The sequence below is a fragment of the Leptosomus discolor genome, chromosome 14 (genome assembly GCF_034619465.1).
Source record: "Leptosomus discolor isolate bLepDis1 chromosome 14, bLepDis1.hap2, whole genome shotgun sequence".
Classification (NCBI taxonomy): Eukaryota; Metazoa; Chordata; class Aves; order Leptosomiformes; family Leptosomidae; genus Leptosomus; species Leptosomus discolor.
In genome coordinates, this window is record NC_141404.1 from 17,470,443 (window position 1) to 17,491,057 (window position 20,615).

Consider the following 20,615-nt stretch of genomic DNA (forward strand, 5'->3'; position numbering starts at 1 on the left):
TGATGCAGACACATTACAGGGTTATTAATGTCAAAATACACTGTGTTACTGTGTGGACTGGAAGACAGAATAATCTTGGCCTTAACTGACATGAACATAAAGAAGATTATAATTTGTCCAGGCTTTTCTGATCTGTAAGTTGACCAACAAGGGGTGGGGGAAGAAGTTTCAGTGGATGTGTGACTCTGATTCAGTAACACACTGATGCACATGCGCACTTTCACTTGAATTCCAGTGAGTTTATTCATTTATTCAAACATAAGGTTTTACTCAAGCACCCACAAAACCAGAACTTGTCAGCTGCCTTTCAGTGGGAGTTTTGCCTGAGAAAAGTCTGCATGATTTGGCTTTTCCTTATGTTCTTTTTGCAAGTTACAGGAAACTTGTTCAGGTTTACATTGTAGTTCAAAAGTCCCTATTGATTTTTTTTTTAATCTTTTTTTTTTTTTTTTTTTTTTTCCAAATGGCAGGACTGAGGTGTTGTTCAGCTGTCAGAGAGTACTTTGCAAACCATCAATGTACTTTCATAATTAAGCAAGTTTTGAGGAAGAAACTTTCATGTGTTTTAATTTAGTTAAGTAAAGAAGCAATTATTAAAGAAGCAGGAGAGTCACGGGTAAATACGTTTTTGGTTTAGGATGCCATTACTGAGGGGTTAGTACTTGCATGGTAGTGTTACACACAAGGACTATATCCCTGATAGGGTGTGGGATCCGCCTTGTTTGTGATGGGACATGGTAGCATGCAATAGGAAATGCCATGTGCATGTTTGATTGTACTTACATAAATTAAACCTGAGAAGTATCTCTCCCTTAGATTGTGTAGCACTGAAGCTTCATTAAGGCAAGTCAGCTCTGCCATGTCCTCCACTTTGGAGAACTTTGGAGGGTTCATCTTCTGGATGTCATCCTTGCTCAGTGTCACTTTCTTTCCATTTTCTGCCAGTTCAACTGTCACCTCATCCCCTTTCTCTTCCTTGATACTTGCTGCTTCAAATCCATGTTTCTCTGATGGAATCCAAACCAGTCTCTTCGCTGACCAGTCAGCCTGGGCAAGTGGGTTGTTAATGAAGTTTTTGTCCACAAAGAGGAATTTCTCGTCATCGCTGAGAGCTTTTTGAGCCATTTTGACTCAGTAGGCGCCTGTTGAGGAAGGAAAATATCTGCTTTAAAGGGAGGCAAATGTGGAGATGTTTCAGGCAAAACATGTTTGTCAAATCTGCCATGCGGTAGATCCAAAGCACTACAGGCCCTGTGTCATATCCCACATTTCCATGCAGATACTTTTGTGTGCCAGCTTAGATACCTTAGAATATCTGTGTTCAGATTCCCATTCTTTGTTACTGTGTCTGAAATCCCCTAAATCAAAAGCTTCATGGCACTAAAGCAAATGAGGACACTTGGGCTTATTTATTTTGTTTATGCTGTACTGAGGATCAGAGAGAAAAGTAAGGCATAACTAATATCTCTGCAATGAGACTGCCCAGACTGCACCAAGACTACCAGCTGAACAGCTTCCTGCAACCTCATCTCTTGCCCATCACAAAATTAATTGAATTCAGATACATACAAAATTTCTCATCACCCAAATACTGTTGGATGCATGCTGAAATACCAGTGCAATCATGAAATAATTAGTGGAACAATTCCCAGGCTGTGTTCCAGAAAGGACAGAAATGAACTTTTCTTACAACGTACTATTTCCAGTCACTCTAATACCATTTCATTTGGAGATGAATGAGATTAAGAAAAGGTCAAAAGAAAAAACAGAAAAAAAAATTATCAGTACTGCTACTGAAGGAGAGGTAATTTAGAGTTACCCCCTTTGTATGGTTCAGACAGTGGGAGCTGATCATTTATGAAGGGTAAATGTCTACCACACGAGACAGAAGAAATAAAACAAGCCTGGAAATTGCATCAGCTATTAGATATTCTGAACCATGATGCTCAAATTGGAAGGATGATGCATATGTGTCATGCAGATGCACAGGGATAAAACAGCATTGTGCATCTGTACTTGGATAAAGCAGCCAGATGTATCTGCTCCATAGGTGAGAGCAATGGTTTTGGCTGCTTTGCACCATGCTTAAGAGGGAGGAGGCAGTTTCTTTCCTGCTCTGGCTGTTGGAAGTTAGGATGTAGCTGCAAGATCTGTACTGATAAAGCTGGAGATTTTGTAAGGGTTCTGCTCTGTCTTTATGGGGGACACCGCTCTAAACGAGGAAAGGAGTAAACAGAGGACTTCTTGTGGTTTGCTACAGGGCAAGAAAAGAGTGGTGCTAATCAGGAAACCTGACGTGCAGCGGAGCAGAGAGGGGAGCTGGGGAGGAGCTACAGTGTGGAGCAGGGATGAGTGTGCCCAAGAAAAACATCTCTAGGAGACAGAGGCTGTTTCATTTCCTTATTGAGAATGAATTTAATATTTACAGCATTCAAACAAACATGAATCTTGAGAGAGCTTGGGGAACTGACTACTAAAGATGTCAGCAATCAGCCCATAAGCAGAATGATATTTGTAAAGACCAAGCTTTGTGGCATGTAGCCAAATGGACACCCTGTGCTCTGGGAGTATCAGAGATTGGTTTCCAAATATTTGTCCCTGAAGCCTTCCCACAGATTAATGTTTCTTTTTTTTGCAAGGCCAGACTGTGTGAGGGGTCTGAGAGAGAAGCATGGATCATGCAGAAGGTAACATAAAGCTTAAAAACAAATCTAGGATTTTAGATGTGCCTAAGAGAGTCAGATGATAACCCACTGAAATTCAGCAGAAATTAGATGCCCCAGGTCCTTAAACTCCCTTGACAACACTCTCATCTAAAATAAAAAAGAACAGTTTTCCTCTAAATGTGCTCATTCTAGAGCCACCAGCCTTGCCTGGAAATCCCCAACAGGAAAATTCACCCAGATCATCCGTGCACATGCAATGTGCGTGGTGGTGTGGGTGAGCCAGAGGGAGACCCTGATAGCTTGGATCTGTGCGTTGCCACTGGCTGGTACACATCATTCCCCACTGCTGAGTCTCTGTGAGGGAGCTCTGTAGGATGTGGCCCTTCACTTGCTCCCAGGGGATTCTTGGAAGGGAGCCGCAAGAGGAAACTATTTGACCTCTGTGTGGATTAAGGCAGAAAATGTTCCCTTGTTGCCAAGAGCACTGGTAGAGCCGCACAGTTCCAATAATGGAGATGGTATTCTTTCCAGCTGAGCTTTCCAGCTGGCAGCTGCGGGGTGAAGCCAGCTGGACAGGGGAACGAAGAGAGCACTGCCCCATCTCCAGGGCTGCGGCCCCAGGAGCAGGGGGCTCTGTCCTGCAGCTCCAGGGGGCAGCAATGGGCAAGGCACGTTCTCCATCCCACTGCCCCAGCAGCATGGGAAGAACGGCTGCAGCAATGGAGTGGGAGGATTTCAGCCCATCCTAGGCCCAGAAGAGAGCTGTATGGTCATCCTGAAGCATCCGAAAGGTTCAGTTGTGCTGCCCATGGCTAAGTGCCAAGTGACAGTACATTCAAATCAATAGGAATTTGGTATTGCTGTCAGAATCACCAAAAATTAGATTGAACTGCAGAGCTGAGTTTCACAGAGTCAAAATCTGCTACTTTGAGGCTGCCGACAAACAATGACAGTGGAAATCAACTGACGGATCATCCTGACCATCTACCTCAAAAACCCAAACAAAGATAAAACTATTGGTCTGCTACCAGGTATGTCACCAGTGGGATGACCTGCAAGTTCTTCACTGTTTTGTTGATCAAGGACCCAGGGAATGTTCCTTTTCTTGTTACATGCCGAGTCAAAAAGCTCTTCCACAGATTACAGCATGAAACAAGGGCTGGTCTGTCTGTATTCTACTACGTTCTCCTACTTCTTCCTGCATGTAAAACTTTCTGCACCTTGTTATTTAAATTCAGTCTTTTCGAAAGCGAGATGAGGTTGGAAGGTATAAGAGGTAGTATGAACTGCAGAGCTTGGAAACGTAGGTTTTTATCCCCTAAATGTAAGCACCATGTTTGAATAGTTTAAACATGGTAAGAACACACTCCCTACAAGAAATAGGGAATAGACAGTCTGAGCTGGATCTCATAACTCCTCTGAAACACAATAAGGAGAAAACATGGATTTGTGTAAAAAGAACTTTTCATGACTGATCCTCTGGAATCTGAGGATAAAGTTTGAGTAGCAGCTGAGTACCACTGTAGTAAAAAAGGAAATGCAGTATGAAGTGTGGATTAATGAATATTAATAGTTTGACATATTAATGAATATTAATGAATACATATTAATAATAAAGGAAAGTTTCTGAATGGAAGGGGCAGAAGATGAGCTCCACAAACTCAGCTAGATTTTTCCTAGTGAGGTGCTCTGCACTGAACTAATGAGCTGTTGAAGCTTTCTGACAAATAATTGGCAGGAAACCTCCTGGTCCGTCTGTGATTGAGACTGAACTGCACTGGTCCAGCATATGATTGATATTGGGGAAATAGGCCAAGGGGAAAGATTCGTTATTGCCTATTGACAACATTCCCTGAGAAGGCAAAATTTACCCCTTAGCCAGTTCCTGGGTTTCATCCATAGGGCTGGCTGAGAGGAACAGAGACCAACATCTTGTTTGTGCATCCATTATTTTAGGTAGATGATAGCCCAAATCATGTACAAGAGTAAATACTTTCAGACTCAGAGGTGAGCTATCTTGAGGAACGGAGGAGGAAAAGTGAGGAAAAGCAATGACAAAAATACAACTGATACGAAGTTTCTTGCCTTAGAAATGTGCCAAATTATACCAAACTGGATCCATCTGTAATACTTGTCTAGATCCCAAATGTGCACATATACATGGGCATGCATCCTTCCACAGCTTCCTTTCCATTCCTCCTCCTGCTGTCCCACTGGAGATACCTCAAGCTGATCTTCACTGTTTTTTCCCTGATTATGTCAGTGACAGAAGTTAAATGCTGTCTTTAAAATCAGTTTATCCTGAGTATATTATTCCAAGGACACAGTATAATTATCTCCAGGAAGTGCACTTTAATTGAAAGGTTACTGGCCAAGCAGGAATTGCTTCCTGGGTCAGAGCTTAGAGGGACTGCTTTTCTCTCAATTGGAAGATAAAGGACACTTCTCCCTTCCTCTGTAGGATGTATGTTTCAGTATAAAAGCTTATCATAGCTGTACAGGGAATAATTATTAGAACAGAGGAACATATAACCAAGTATGTGAATTGTTTTTAGAAACCAAGTCCTGCTCTCTTAAGTGGTTTATGGTGGAAAGAGTGTGACAGTAACCTGCTGCTTGACTCAAACTGCATTTCTTTGGCTACAGTAGTTCTAGACTATGTTCTTTCCAGGTTGGTTATCTTTTACTTTTCCACTACTTAACTGGATTACCCAACCAAGCATTGCCTGAAATAAAAAGAAAATCTAGGGGTGAATCCCAACCTTGTGATCTTTGTCTGGGAGCTAGTTCCCCAACACAGCTTTGTCACGAGCACAGCTACCAATCCCTCCTGGCCTTTCACTTCTCCCCACTGGTCACTGGGGCCACCCCTCAAATTCTTACTCTTATCATGGACATTTTCATCTGAACATGGAGGTCTCATCAGTACTAGTTTATGGTTGTTCAACCATGGAAGAGAGAAAGCCTCTGTTTTAGGAAAGAATGGTTTCGGTAATTTCACAGAGCTGCTGCTTGCTTTTTTTTTTTTTTTTTTTTAAATGCATTCTCCTTGTACTTTAGTCAAATTGTCTGTAAGTGCCTTGGTCTCCTATCAGGTCTTCTCACCCTGATAATGCAACTTACTGCATAACTCTGATTAAACATTCGATAGCTCCTTTTATACTCCAAAGAAATTGGCCCAGGTTATTACCTGAGTTATAAACTGTAAAAATTAGAAAACAAGGAAAAAATACTTGAATTGCATCATGTGGGCTTAGATTCCCTTTATCTGGAAAATACCAGCTATTTCAAATACCCCAAAATTTCATTCTATTAAGTAAATCAGATTCTGCATATTCATTAGAATTCATAAATAATCGGTATTTTAACTGGACTTTACAGAAGTTGGAAAGCTATCTGTAGGTCTTGGCTTCTTCTAAAATTAACATATTTAAAAGAAAAGCCAACAGATTTGCAACTAATAAGTCTCAGTGAGTTATAAAGAGTCGGGATCTTCTGCGTACATCTATGCATGCTACCATATATGGTGATGTTCTTCTCAATACTAGCTGTTCCACAAAAATGTAATGATAACAAATTCAAAACAAATACCTTTTAGGGACTAGCGTGTCAATTGCAAATGAGATAATAAAAATCATTGTTTACATCTAAGTGAATACAGCCAGAGGAGTGTCATGTACTAAGCTGAAGTGACTACTTAATCAAGCGCTTTGCTCTCGGAGGGTTCATCATTTTAGCCTCTGTGGTGGTGGCTTGAGGGAACGGTGAACTTTGGGAGTTATAGAATCATAGAACAGATTCAGTTGGAAGAGACCTTCAAGGTCATCGAGTCCAACCTTTGTCCCAGCAAAGGACAGCAAAGTCAGTCTGTTCAGAGAGTCTTGCTGCAAGCTGCCTGTCAGGGCAAAGCTTTGAGAGAAAGAGAAGGTGGGCTTGTTTTTAAACAAGTGTATTTTAGAAAAGGTTTTACTGAAGTGATGCATTAGATAATAATGACAAAACTTTCTGATTTCCCTTGTATTTAAAATACCTCATCTTGCTTCTTAATTATGCACATAGGTATGCCTCTCATACATCTGAACATTTATACAGGTGTGCATGCACACACACATATATATATATATATATGTGTGTGTGTGTGCGTGTGTGAAAGAAGCCAGTGAACTGCTCGGATGACACTGAAGCTGCTTTCTCTGCTGCCATCTACTGCCTTCTTAATTTATTCACGGTGTTGTGTTAAAAGTTTGTTGCTTTATTTCCCTTTTAAAAAAGGCATGTCACATTCGAAATTGGTGTAGTTCAGTGAATTATCAGATTAGTTTTGCTTAAACTTTATACCCAACATATTAAAAACATACATATGTAATGCTAAGGCATTTTTGTAAAAATGTTTCCATTTCTTCTTCTAATTTTTAAGCATTTTTTGTGTTTAAACAACAAGTAACTGACAAACTAATTACTTTATTTGGTTATACTTTCCTTAAACAGCATGGGAAGTGCACTAAGTTCCTTTATTAGGACTGAAAAAGTAGAAAAGATCAGCAGTTCAGGCTATCAGGTTTCTTCATTATTGAATGCACATGTGATGGTTAACTGCAGCAGGTAGCGCCGCCATCCAGCAGTGCACAGCACCTTGCGGGCTGCATTGCCACCAGCCTGGAGCGCAACTCGCGCTCCGCAGCCAGCATCTTTAAGGCTCGACTCGGCAATAGCAGTGTTAGAAATTACTAAGGAGCAGGCTAGAACATCTGTGCACGCTTTCAAACCGGCATGGTCTCTAATGCATTTTAAACAGAGCCCAATCAGTAATACATAAATCAGGATAAACCATTTGAGCATGTCCCACGGGTTTGTTCCCATTTCTAATTCGTACGCTGTCTGCAGGTTACTTCCCTGAATGTGTTTGCAAAGTAGTGTAACAGCTTGCCAAACCGCTCCATCCCAAGGTGAGCCCCCAGCCCTGTCCCCAGCAGGGATCTCCCCCCCTCAGTACTTACAGGCGTCCAATTAGGGGTGCAGAGAGTGAATTGGAGAGTCGGGAACCTGTACAGCCACCAGCCGGGACAGTCCAACTCCTCGCTGCCTTTGCAGCCTCCCTATATAGAGGAGGAGAATCTTGTCAATGGGGAGGGGCCCTGGAAACCACGTCCTGCTGGAAAATCCTCTCGTACCTGGGTTAAAAAAGACAGCCTGAACCAAGGACCTCATTCTCAGCAGGGCCTATCCCTGGGCTGCTGCCCCTGCCCCGAGCTGCTCTTTAGGGAAGCGGGCTGGTTCTGGGTTTCATAAATGCACGAAAGGGGTGCCCTGAACTCAAAAGGGGTGTCCCAAACTCGAAAGGGGTGTCCCGAACTCACAAGTTCAGAGGTTTTGCTTTTTCCTAGGGTGAAACCTTTTGGCCAAGGAAATAAACTTTTAACTCCTTCCTGCCTTGGCAGCATCCTCGCCCCTCGTGGCCCCCTGCCTAGAAGGACAAAGGGCAGGTTACAGTCCCGTGTGGCACAGGAGGCTTCCCACCCACCATCAGGGCATTTTCTTGGAGCTAAGATAAGTGCCTGAGTTCAGGGGCTGCTTGGGAGAGGAGGGTTATTCCTAACACAGTGGGGATACGTGGGTGGAGATTTCTCTGGGTCTCCATGTGTTTGTGTCACATCTGGAGCCTGGGGCTGCTTTAAGCCTCCTTTCCCCCTGGGGAGCAAGATGGTGGTTTCCCACCTCCCCAGCGGATTTGCTGAAGTTTCTTTTGCGATCTGGTGTGCAGCTCAGTTCCTGAGAAAAGACTGTAAATACTTTTTCATATATAAGAAATACCTCCCTCTATCCATAAAAGGAAGAAGAGAAGTGATAAATAGCTGAGGGGGAACAGTCCCCAGGATACAGTGGAAAGAACAGGCAGCCGGCACTGTGCACTGGGGGGGAGAGGCAGACAGGGTGCTGGGAGCCAGGCCTGCAGGGGTTAGGGAGTGATCTGGTCCTTGTCAAACCTTCCTCACACCCCCCAAACCTTCAGCCCCCAGCTGTCCCCCCTCCTTCCCCCGCTAGTAGCCAACAGCCTTATGCAGTAGGACCTGTGGATGGAGACATCCCAAAAAGGGAAAGCTAGGATCCTCTAGGAATTCCCATCAACGTGCCAAACACAAAATACCGAAACAACCCCCTCTCAGCAACAGACTAAATATGGTGTATACCCAAAGGATCAGAGCATGGTCCTGGGTGAAATAATTTCTCTTGACATCAACAGCCCTGCCTTCCCTGGAAAATAACCCTCCTGGGGAAGATGAATGAGGCTTATGTTGGGTCTCGGCATCCTGAAAAAATACCTATGAAGGGATGCTGGGCTGAAAACCTCTGCTGTCACTCAGTCAAAATACCAGCACTTGCAGGTGAATGGACCTGTAGCCCCTTCTTCTAGCTCTGGCTAGCAGTGAACAAATTGGGCAAAGAGGAGAGAGGAGAAGAGCACCAGGGCTTCTTCCATGCAACAATTCAGAAATAACAGGTACAGACTCATGTTTAGGCCTTAGCTGGAGAAAACCAGATCTGCCAGCACAGTCACACAGTCCCAGCAGTTGCAGCCTGTCCTTCCAGATGGAGGGTCTGTGTCTGCTGAGGTGTGTGACTGCCACGCAGCCAGGCAAAGCCCTCCCAGGACCCAAAAGGCAGCAGTGTCATATCAGACTTGTGCACATGTGACTGTGTTGGAGCAAAGCCAGGGGAAATGATCACCAGGATGTAAATCCAAGAAACTTGTCCTTGTTAGTGGAAAGTTCCTCACAGGGTAGTTCACACGAATTTTTTTGCAGTTTCTCAGTTGCAAACTTAGGTTTTAGATGGGAATATAATGATGCAAGAAGATCCTCTGAAAAGTATGATCATTTTAACATTCATCAAAGTTATCCTAAGAAATTCCTTTTTAAACCCATGCAGTTGTTTCACCAAACCAGGCGCATTTTAATAGTAGCTTAAAAAGGAGTGGAAATTATTCTGGCTGGTCGGCAAACCGCTGCATGTGCGCATGCAAGCTTGCTGCCTGAGTAGTGTGTTCAACAGAGGCAGTGGTGGAGAGTGATATATGATGTGACGTTAAACGGAGCTGGGAAGTCTAAAAAGTATTACTGCTGGGACTGAAACAGTCGCACTCTTGAGCCACGTGGGGTGGGAACTGATAAATGTAAGCATGGCTTCCAACCTTCACTTACAAGTTAATGTAAGAATATACCAGTATAATAGCCTGGTTGGAGTTTCCTGAATGTTGTGGTATTTTCTAAACCGAAGCTGCCTCAAAATGCAAGCTGTGGATTCCCAGTGGACAGTGTCTTTGTGACAACAAAATAAGCTTTATTTAAAAAGCCCTGATTTGTTTGTTTGTTTAAATTACTTTTCTAAAAAAATTGAAGTGTTGAGCAGCCTGCCCTTAAATATCTCCTTGCTGAATTTGTACTGTAAATATTGTGCTTGAGGGAGAAAAAATAGGACTTGAGAAGAAAAGAAATGAACTTTCAGCTGCCTTACCATAGTGTAACCTGAATACAATGGAGGGAGAAAAGCATGGATGGTTATGTTAGTTTTTTAAATAATGTGTGTCAGCTAAGCAGGTTTTTTGTTTAAAAATAATTTTATGCAAGTTTACCAACCACGTTTCTCTAAGCTGACATATGTAATTGGAACTGACAAGTGTAACTGGTGGGTTACCACCTGCGTTAAACTGTGCTCTTGCAACTTGAGGGACAGTCTGCGTCCAAATTAGAACAATTAATCATGAGGTAAAGTAGTCACCAACTGCTTAATGTTAAGCTTTGTACTTAATGCTGGCTGCAGGTCAAGTGAAGTATGTGAAGCACACAGGTCAGTGCTGAATCAGTTGGACACCAGCTGCTACTGAAAGGGTGCCTTTGCAAGTGTGAACAAATATTTTTGGGTTTCTTTTCCTAAACATAATCACCCAATGATAATCGCTCCTCCGGAAAACTGGTCAACTGACACTGAGATTCAGCGTGATACAAAGGGTGCTCAGGAAGGAAAGTGTAACTGACTCCTTGGAGCGTGTTGATAAAGCTTAGAAAAAAAATTCCCCTCTGCATGACAGAAACTAACACCTTTGAAACAGCACTGATGCTGTGGAGTCTGTAAACATAGCTTTATCTGGTTCTAGTGGACAGCAAAAATTTAGTTTTAAAGATTTTTTTTTTTTTTTTAAAAAAAAGAACAAACAAACTTGTGGTTTAAGTTCTTCCAAAGTGCTTTCCAGATCTGATATCCACACCAAAATTCACTGGTTCCTTGACACCTTCGCTTATGGTATCATGCTTAGACAAAGAACAGCCTTTTTAAATGTAATTCACCCCTAACTGTCTCAGAGTGTTCTAAATCAAATAAAATTCAGAAATGCATTTTGTTAATTAAAGCACCCAAACTTCTATATGTTTATATCTTTTTCTTTTCCTTCATTTTCTGATGGCAGTAGAAAGAATAAGGGCAGTTAATGCAAGACATCACAGTCTGTAATTAAGCTAGATGAGGCTTCCTAAACTGAGAAAATCGTTTTTGTGCATGCTTACCTAGGTGGCAATTTCATCTAAGAACTGAACCTGTGACTCGGATTGTGAATTCTTTTCATCCAAATACTGACCTTGCTTAGCTTAAACTTTAAAGGAATGATTTTTTGGAAAGTGCAGCCATATGGTACAGGCTTTGCAATTCCTCTTCACCCATTAACAAGTTAGGCAGCCTGACATTCATAGGACTCGCTACGTGTCTGCATCTTGAAAGATGCTCTCATATTTCATGTACTGTCAGGATAAACACTAGACCATTAACAACGTGATTAGACCAGTATATTTTTGTGGATGTATTTCAGAGCTTTGTTGTACAAATAAATATCTCTGGAAATACACTTTAATTTGATTTTAATCTGCTTGTACAATGACTACTTTGAAACAAGAGATTGTTCCAAAACCCCAAATTTGGACTGTGAGGGTATCAGAGAATTAAATGAAACGCATGTTGCACCGAGAGCAAACGGACCAGCTTCCCCCACCATCCCAGCACAGGATCCTGACAATGGGCTGAAGCTGCCATCCCCAAAGAAAACAGTCTGGAGATGCCCCCTGTCTTAAATGGATTTCTTCTCCGATTTCAGGTGCACACTTTCACCTCGAAGCAGAGCGAAGGACACCGTTGTAACAGCCTCTGCTTTCACGGCTGTGGAGACCATGAGCCTGCTAAATAGTGTGCTTGGGAAAGGGCAAGTACCAAAGATCCCTTTGCCGCCTTCAACCACAACAAAAGCTATATTTAATTTCTACCACTAAAAATCCATTTCCCAGGGAGCTCCATGGCACCTGGACAGCTTCTGTATGATCTATGACGGGAAGACAGAAACAGTGGAAGATTTGCATAGCATAGAAGGTTAGAGCTTCTGTGTTTCTTGCCTTTTTCCTTGCTCTTGAAAAGACAGTTCAGATTCCAAATATAAATAAAAATTTGACCCCCTGGTTTATGGAGAAACAGTGGTCTAGCATTTAACCTCTGGAAAACCAAAGTTAACAATTTGGAGATTTCTGAGGCTAGAGCAATCATATCTGCATTGTTCAAAAGTTCATTTTCACAGCTTTCCATGAAGGCACTTTCAGCTCATTCCAAAATGAAGATAATTTGTAAATAACACCTTAGAAGACCATTTTTCTACTGTATTTTTAGACAATGAAATTGAGAGAGATCAGTGATTGTGAATATTCGCAATAATGTGGCAGAAAGACAATAGTAATGAGGCAGAATCCCCTGGTGGTAGTTTTACAGGGATGGCTCTTGAGCCAAGCGGTTGAACCTGACGGTGGTGTTAGCACAGAGCAAACATCGAGGGCATAGAGATAAATTCACTTGCTTGACTCAGTTACACTTGATGCAAAGCTACAGAAGACTTAAAGATGGATTTGACTGAGGCATGTTTGCAAACACATGTCCTCCCCTCCTGCAAACAGTCCTGTGATACTTACAAATCAGCAAATGGGAAGCTGGCAGCACTGCTGAGGCTTCAAATGGATAAATGCAACTTCTCCTTTCAACCCGTAACTGTTCTCTGCAATTTCACATTAGAGCAGAGGCTAGGCTGCTTATCAAAATAAAAAAAATACCTATAATGCCAGCCAAGTCAAATCAAAATAAAGGCAAAACTTTGCAGTCTGTACAACTCTGGGCCCTTTCACTTAAATTCACAAACTGCATGTTCTCTTCCTCTTTTTTCCCACTTACTGTACCATTCATTTAACAATTAAGATTTTTAAGAATGCAATCCTAAAAAATTATTTATACAAAACTCCTCTCAGTACTACTGGAAACATTAACTTCTATACATTTTGTTGAAATGAGTGTAGAAAAATAGGTAACCTGTTATTTTTGGTGTACCCTTGTAAGTTTGGCTTTTAAAATAAACTACCATTTCAAAACATGTAAATACCTCAGCTAAAAAAAAAAAAACATTCTGGGAATCAGTAATCTATTATCAACTTTATTTTTAGCTTTGCCTGACTTTGAGTTTCATGTTGTTTGGGAAAAACACAGAAGTCGTCCTGTTCCCCCCCCCCCATATACTGTTTTACACTGTACAATTTATAGCAACTCCAGATGGACAAGACTTACCCTCACTTGTTTGCTGGCATGAAGATAAATATAGTCCTCATTTCCGGAGAATTAAAAACAACTATTCCTCTAAAGCACTTTAATTTTCTATTCAAACTTATTTTTCCCATACTTGTCTGAAAGTAGCAGCTCCTTCTTTTTTAAAGAATGATTAAAATGTTTAGTTTGAATGCTTTCAAAATAGAACACAGAATAAAATTGAAAAATTTTATTCAGAAACACAGGAAAGACACACAAAGACATAACATAATAAGGAAAGTGCAGGAATGGTAAGTTATCTGATAAATTTTTATAAAGTAAAACCAGTATTTTTAGGCCCAATTCTACACACAGGCTTCACTATTCTGACTTCATGTACAGTTTTCCCTGTATCAGCACTGGAGGCAGAGAACCTTTGCTGACCTGTTTTTCACTGATGATAAGTATAACCCCGTCATCCTCTCTCATGGGTAGATCTAACAAGTTGAAATGGTCCCACTGGACATACTGGGGAAACTTATGCAAAGAACAACTTCCTAAATTAACTCTTACAGATCTTCACATGAGAAATTAGGATATGAAAGATTATCATCTGTTTACACTTTGTAAAACAAGGGGCTCTTCAATACTTGTGCCAGCCATCCTTCCTGGTTCTGGAATTCTACCTGAAAACGAAACACAGACATAAATATTCTCACACATCTGGAGATCCAAAGGTGTGTTATTTTCTACTATTATCAACTTCGAGACAGAATATAATCATAGGAAACTCAGGCAATTTTACAAATGAATTTTTCCATGTAACTGTATGAGGCAAGAGCTTTGCATTGCTAAAGGTAAGATTTCAGGCGACTTCCAACTCGGCTACAGTGAATGCACCAACAGAAACACCAGATTTCACATGTTTTAACAGGATTCCCCCAGTCTGTTGGAATATTCATTCAATTAAATAAGCAAGAAAATTTTAAAATGAAAAGCAAGTTAGACGTTAAATGTGAGACTTGGAGGGTTGAATTTATGAATGCACTTGATTACCTGAATATGCTGCCTAATTAAAAATGGCTAGATGATTAGTACTTTAAACCCACTGCCTTTAGGTCTCCTCTGACATATTCCACAAACACAGGCAGAAAATCATTTTAGACTACAGTTACTTAAAGGTTAAAAGCCTTAAAGCTGTTATATTTTTGTTTAGTTCAAAAAGCAAGTACTGTCATGTCTTATCATTACCTGACTTTTGTAACTAACTAACAACCAAATCCCCATGTGAAATTGTATCGGAGTCAACAGGGCAAGGTGACCGTGCACAGAGTCAATTCCAGAACCGAGGTACAAAGTTACACTTTAAAAACCAATTCTTCCATACAGTAAGTTTGTTTTTAAAAACGGAGACATTTCTGATAGGAATAATTATTTTCTAACAAAGAGAGAATTTATAGCATTTTGGTATTGAAATTTTATTTCTTCAGCCCCCCCTTCTGGCAGAAGGGGAACAACATTGGCTCAATGAATTAACTGTTAGGGTGTTCAGTACTTCTTTCACACTTTCTAGATGTTAATAATCTCAGGCCTCATTTTTCAAATTTTTGGATACAAAACAAATAGTTGACTATTTATTATTAGTTGACTAATTGACTATTTATTATAATAGTTGACTATTATTAGACTCTTTGAAAGAAAAAAATGGACCAATGATCCCTTTCGTTCTGTAGCTTAGGTGGTATAGATTGTAACCAGTCAAAAAGCAGACCAGAAAGGGAAATTAAGATTTAGCAGTGTTCTATTACAGAGCAATGAACTCAGAGATTAAGCTTCTGCAGTCAATGGGATATGCATTATGTCCTCAGAAAAGGTTTATGCCCATAAACAGAACTGACAGCTGAAGTGTTAACAACTTTTTACAGAAATCAGGTAAATTAGAACAGATGAGAAACAAAAAGATACACCCACTATTTAATCTATTTTAACTGAGAATTTAGGTTAGATTTTTTTTTTATTAAATTGCCAATGTAATAAGACCATCTCTAGCTCACCCATTCCAGATTTGTAATAGTGTAAGGGAGTACCATTTGGCCAGTTTAACTTCTAGGGAAACGGTAAAGCAAATTTACCTTTCTGATAGGGAGAATTAGGATCTTACTATTTTCTGGTCTTTACCAGCAACTGCAGAACAGTAAATCTCTGTTTCTAAAAGCATAAATGGCATGACAGATATTCTACCATCTACACGCTAGAATAGCATAGCTGTCTAGTTTAAATGTTTTCTAACAGTCCAAAAGTCTTAACAGAATAAAGCTAAACAATTAGGTTTTTTCCCTTTCCCTCCAGTAACTAACAAGTAGCTACAGCTGCCACAAGGTAACAGGAGCGTCACAGTACCTTGCACTGTTGAAAAATTATATAAATTTGGCTGTCTACAATATTCAAAAATGTCTGCTTTATAAATAAAATACATTCCCGTATAAGACAGAAAGTTCTACTACTGACACATTCGAAGGGCAGTCAAGCACTTCCAAGGAAAATTGCATTTGTATGCTGTATAAGCTGTCCCATTAGCATACTGGCAGAGAGAAGCAGGCCTAAGAGTTGGTGTAAGTTGGTCACTTCTTTAAACAAAGGCACATACACAGGCAGTTTTAGAAATCATGGGTGGGTCTTTCTTGAGTTGGATATAGTAGGACCTTTCTTAAATGAATATGTGAGCAACAGCTCACACAACTTAACGGTATTTTTGAGGTATAAACACCATTCTGCTGAAGAGCTTGCCTTACAAAAGAAGTGTCAGTTCAAGACATTCCTTGCACAGAGGAGGTACACCATGTCCACCTGCATGTTTATGCTGTCGTAAGCATATGTACCGTATAGAAAAATCTAGTCACAAATAAAACTTCTGCACAAGTAACGCCATACCCACCTTTTTGATTTCTCTCAGCAGGTGGTTTGCCAAGGTTCTGCTTTGGGTAATTTAGCAAAGACACTTTTGGAAGGGTATGCTGGGTACTTTCTTCTTTACCACCATGTAAGAAATGAGAGATAATTCCATACAAGAGAGGTCTGCTTAAGAGAGAAATGACAAAAGTAGTGCATGAAATACTGAGCATTAAAAATATACCGTTTCCTCCAAACTTCTTAGACCTTTTTACTTCTAGAATATGCACATAGGTCTTTAATTATATAAAATACATTCTGCCACGTATCATCATATAAACATGCACAGACCCAGGGCAACCTGAACACCAACACTCTCCAAAAAAAGCTTGCATTGAGAGACGCTCACAGCTAAACTCCTGATCCCCTCTAGGTGAAGAACCACATTCTCACTTGTGCAGTACGAAGGACCAGACTTTGGTGGGCTGTAGTCCAGTGCACCAGTCCACTGCACATCCCAAATGTGGTTCTTCCTAAGCACCTGAGATTCTGAGAGCACAAGCTATGGAGAACACTGAACGTGTTTAAAACTGCTTCAGTACCCGAGCTCATTAATGCAGTCGTATTGGAGCATTGTGAGTTTATATCTAATCTCAGAGTACAATGATCTTTTTTATTGCTCTACAAAGCAACTCACTGATATGCCAAAAGCGTATCTGTTTTCTGCTTCTGACTGTAGGGAAGACCGTACTGGTAAGAGACTTGTGTTTTGGTGTGCAGGTACACTATCTGGGGAGTGCTGTAGAGTCGGCAGAGTTAAATGTTAGTTTGTAGTATGTTTGAAAATGGCTCCATGTTTGACATTGTGAATTTGAATCCAGTCACATTTCAATTGGTGAGAACATTTATATGTGATTTACAGTAACACTAAAGAGAAAAATATATGCTGAACAGAATATACTGTGCATTCCAAAATCACTCCTTACACTGATTTTGCATTTGTGTCTTCGACTATATTCAGCTCTTTGGCAAGAAACTGTCTATCCAAGGGCACTTCAGGCTGGCCAGATTCTGGAAAAGAGATTTCCCCAAAATTTTTAAGACTGGTAAGAAAAAAATCAACAATTAACAAGACTTCAAAAGAGAATGAGAACACACACCTCCCTTTTAGACTATTAATATCTAACAGTACATTGTAATTACAGGGAACTCACTTATGAGTATGAAGCATTAATGTTTAAAACTTACAATACCGTATTACAATTTTTATCTTCGCTCGAAAGGAATAGAAGAAAAATGTTAAAGACATCTTATGCTATAAAGATAAATTATTCAGGTAAACGCTTTCTCTAAAGTATTGTTATCAAACATTCCATAGTTTAGCTACTATACAGACTGTCTCCATTCTCTCTTCTCAAGGGGGAGTGAAATATATCAAATTATGAAATAGCAAATGTAATTACTGTGTCTAAGCACAACTACAGAACATCGAATTTCAAACACAAGCTGCAAAAATACCTGTACTGTACCATATAAATTACAGCTACCATTTAGATGTTGTAATCTAAGCAACTCCCAAATATTGGTATTTTAGCACAGCCAGTAATAGTAACGCTCAACTGCATTTGCTCAAAACTTAATTTTCTTCATAATCTTTTTTGTTATTTACGCTGAGGGCATCTACCCAAGTTTCTGATATAGTCTATATGCATGAACTGCATATTGCTAGAATTCAGACTATCAACTACTTTATGTATGTATGCACGTTCTTTTCTTATTTCCAAGGGAAGACAAGATTGTTCTGATTGGTACCACTATTAATTTCACAGTTTACTCAACCAAACAGTAAACATCTGTTAATACAGTTATTACAAGAAAACCTCAGTCCCAATACCTGAAGTTAACACAGATGCTGTGTATTTATACTTGTTATATTCCAGGTATTCACGAATTAGTTCATTGATTAAGAGATTTTCATGAGACAGTGGTGGCCGTGGCACACTTTGGTCATCCAATGCATTAAAAACTTCAGCTCTGATCCTTGCCTTTATTTGTCCAAGAGCACCTCTTTTTTCCAGTGTGTCCTTTAAAACTATTACCATAGAAAAGATCTGTTAATATAAAGCCAAATGTATTCACGCAGCATTTATCATTCACAATATAAACATAATTTCGGCGTATTCACAGTGAAATAAAGATAAGGTATCTGCCCTACACATATGCCAGTAGGTAACAGCAGGAACGTTACAGATAACAACTAAGCCTTCAACGAAGTCACAATTATATATATTTTTAGAAGTAACCATACGTCCTAGCAATTTCAGAAGTGGGATGTTACTGGACCGAGACGCTTTTATCAAGTGAACACCCGCCCCAGACACCTGACAAGGGCAGAGTGCTGATGCGGAGGCTTAGGGACGTTTCTCCGGCGGCCCCCATTAACGCCCGGGGCGACAACGAGATCCGGGGCGACAATGAGACCCGGCCGTCCGTTCGCCAGCCCGAGCTGCCCCGCCGCGCCCCAGGGCTCCCCGCCGGCGCCCTCCCACCCCCCACCTGCTTTGAGCTCCGCCACCGTCGCCATCGCCCAACGGCTGCGCCAAGGACCCGGATGAAGCAGCCCGGCTGCGGTAGGCGGCCACTGCGCAGGCGCAGTGCTGGGAGGAGGGAGGGGGGGCCCTGCCGTCCCCGCCTCTCGGAGCCCGCTGGCCAATCGGACAGCGCCACTGGGCGGTGCGTGCGGTTCGGGCAGGGGGCGGTGGGCGGTGCGCTGCCGGCGGCTCGCGGGCGGCGTCGCGCGCTCCCTGAGGCGGTCCCGGAGCAGGGCGCCTGAGGGCCCGGGAGGGCGGGCGGGCTGCGCCGGGCACGGAGCAGCTCCCGCGCCCCAGGGTGATCCCCTGTGCTGCCAGGACGGCCGCCAGCAAGGTCAAACCGCGACAGAATAATTAGCAGTGCCTACGTGGTGTGTATGGAGTTACCGTCCGGTGTCCTGCCTGCGCCTGCCCGTGGTTCGGTCCTGTCGGCTCCGGCGGGGGGAACCGGCGGCGTTTCAGGGTTCCTGTACTTTTTTCCCTCTGTAATTTCAAAGTTTGTTAATGTGCTTTATTTGGAGGCGGCGAGGGAGAAAAGAAAAAAATGGAGAAAGTAAACACGGAGAAAGAGAGAGAGTTTGTCCCTGATGTGTAGCAAAGGGGTTTTGTACTGAGACCCTGAAAGATGAACCTTTAATTAAAAGGAGTCGCCAAAGATGAGCTTTTATTAAAAATTACTTGCCAAAATGTACAGTGGGCGCTCTGCAAGTCTGTGAGAATCCCCGGTGTGTCTGGGGGCACGTGTGTGCGCTTCATGTTGCTGGTGTGAGTCGACGGTGTTTGTTTTGTGAATGTACTGAGTATCTGCCAAAGGAAACGCAGCCAGTGTGGATGAGCAAACGGGATTTGTCATGGTCCAGATGGAGCAGCCTGCTTGGGCTTGAAGGAAAATGTGAGTCTTCTTAACCACTTACGGCCTTGAAGTGTGAGGTGGGGTTTTTGTTGGGACTTCGTTGGTTGGTTGGGTTTTTTAAAATTTCCTCTCAAAGCAAATATTTATATTATGAGCTTCCTAAGAATCTCTGGCAGGAGGCAATAAATAAAATTCAGGAAAAATGAAGTCTTTAGAAGTAACGGTGAAGTTCAGCGGTTCCTTTAACACAGCAGTAACTTCCAGTGACTCAGCAGCAGTAAGTGCCTCTATCTATCTGAGTCTGCTGCCCAGATCGATCCCTAGTGCAACGCTGGCGATGAACGACCACTTACCATGAACGTGCATGGCACTTTCACAGTCAAAACAGTTTTCTTGGTGTCCTTCCAAATTTCTCCATGCTGTTGTGGGTCACTGTTCTGTTACACCTCATTTCCAGTTCCTATTTTCCACCCCATGTTTCCTATCTGGTTTTAATTTGTATTCTACAAAGAAAAGTTCAGAGTCTAAAATTGAATTTTGGGTTTGTTTTGTTTTGTTTTCTGATTGCAAGGAAATGCCTTTTAAAATAAGATTTCAGTTTCTATTTTATGTATTAATCTATGTTTTAAAAGATGCTGTTATAACAACGGTTTGTGAAATCTACATTTGGTGACTTCTTGGTACTCTGAGATCTTAGTTCTGTATCTCTTTGCAGGTTTGGGCTTGTGTCAGTTCTGTTTTTTCCTCTCCACAACAAATATTTTGAGTCTGTTACATTTTGCTTCTGAACTCTTCTCATTATTTACTCCGCATTTTGACTGCGCTTTGGTTTACATCTTTGTGTGCTGCTGTTGCTTTGAGTTTTTAAGGGAAGGTGATGGAATTAACTGGAAGAGAGTTAATTTGAGGTGCATCATCTTTATTTGATGAGAAACATCATTAACCTGGTGCATGACCGTTGGTACAGGGAGAGTTTGAGGCTGAAAAAATATTGCAGTAATAGGAAAGTTTGAATCCTGA

At 41.4% G+C, this 20,615-nt stretch overlaps 2 protein-coding genes across 4 annotated transcripts in view; both read right to left on the minus strand.

Moving 5' to 3' along the window:
• Positions 1-1,125, minus strand: part of MYH11 (myosin heavy chain 11) — a 55,871-nt gene extending 54,746 nt beyond the window's left edge. For both annotated transcript variants that reach the window (XM_009951771.2, XM_009951769.2), the window contains exon 1: positions 784-1,125. In XM_009951771.2, coding sequence (XP_009950073.2) covers positions 784-1,125 — 342 coding nt within the window. The remainder of the gene's footprint in view (positions 1-783) is intronic.
• Positions 1,126-13,497: 12,372 nt separating this feature from the next.
• On the minus strand, positions 13,498-18,767 carry CEP20 (centrosomal protein 20). 2 transcript variants are annotated; one of them, XM_086473120.1, is made up of 5 exons: positions 18,708-18,767; positions 18,046-18,243; positions 17,138-17,222; positions 16,198-16,337; positions 13,498-13,948 (listed from the first exon to the last, which is right to left on the minus strand). In XM_086473120.1, the coding sequence occupies exons 1-5, from the start codon at positions 18,733-18,735 to the stop codon at positions 13,872-13,874; spliced, it is 528 nt and encodes a 175-aa protein (XP_086329246.1). In that variant the 5' UTR covers positions 18,736-18,767; the 3' UTR covers positions 13,498-13,871. The 2 variants fall into 2 exon arrangements, with proteins under 2 accessions (XP_086329246.1, XP_086329244.1); XM_086473118.1 differs by having other exon boundaries at positions 16,198-16,340.
• Between the last annotated feature and the right edge of the window lie 1,848 nt (positions 18,768-20,615).

Excerpts from the sequence above, each read along its gene's own strand:
- CEP20 (XM_086473118.1), bottom strand. The coding sequence starts at position 18,735 with ATGGCGACGGTGGCGGAGCTCAAAGCAG. Across the intron at positions 18,244-18,707 it reads GGTGGCGGAGCTCAAAGCAG|TTTTAAAGGACACACTGGAA; the intron begins GTGGGGGGTGGG and ends CTATGGTAATAG. Across the intron at positions 13,949-16,197 it reads TGCTGAGAGAAATCAAAAAG|GTAGAATTCCAGAACCAGGA; the intron begins GTGGGTATGGCG and ends TTTCGTTTTCAG.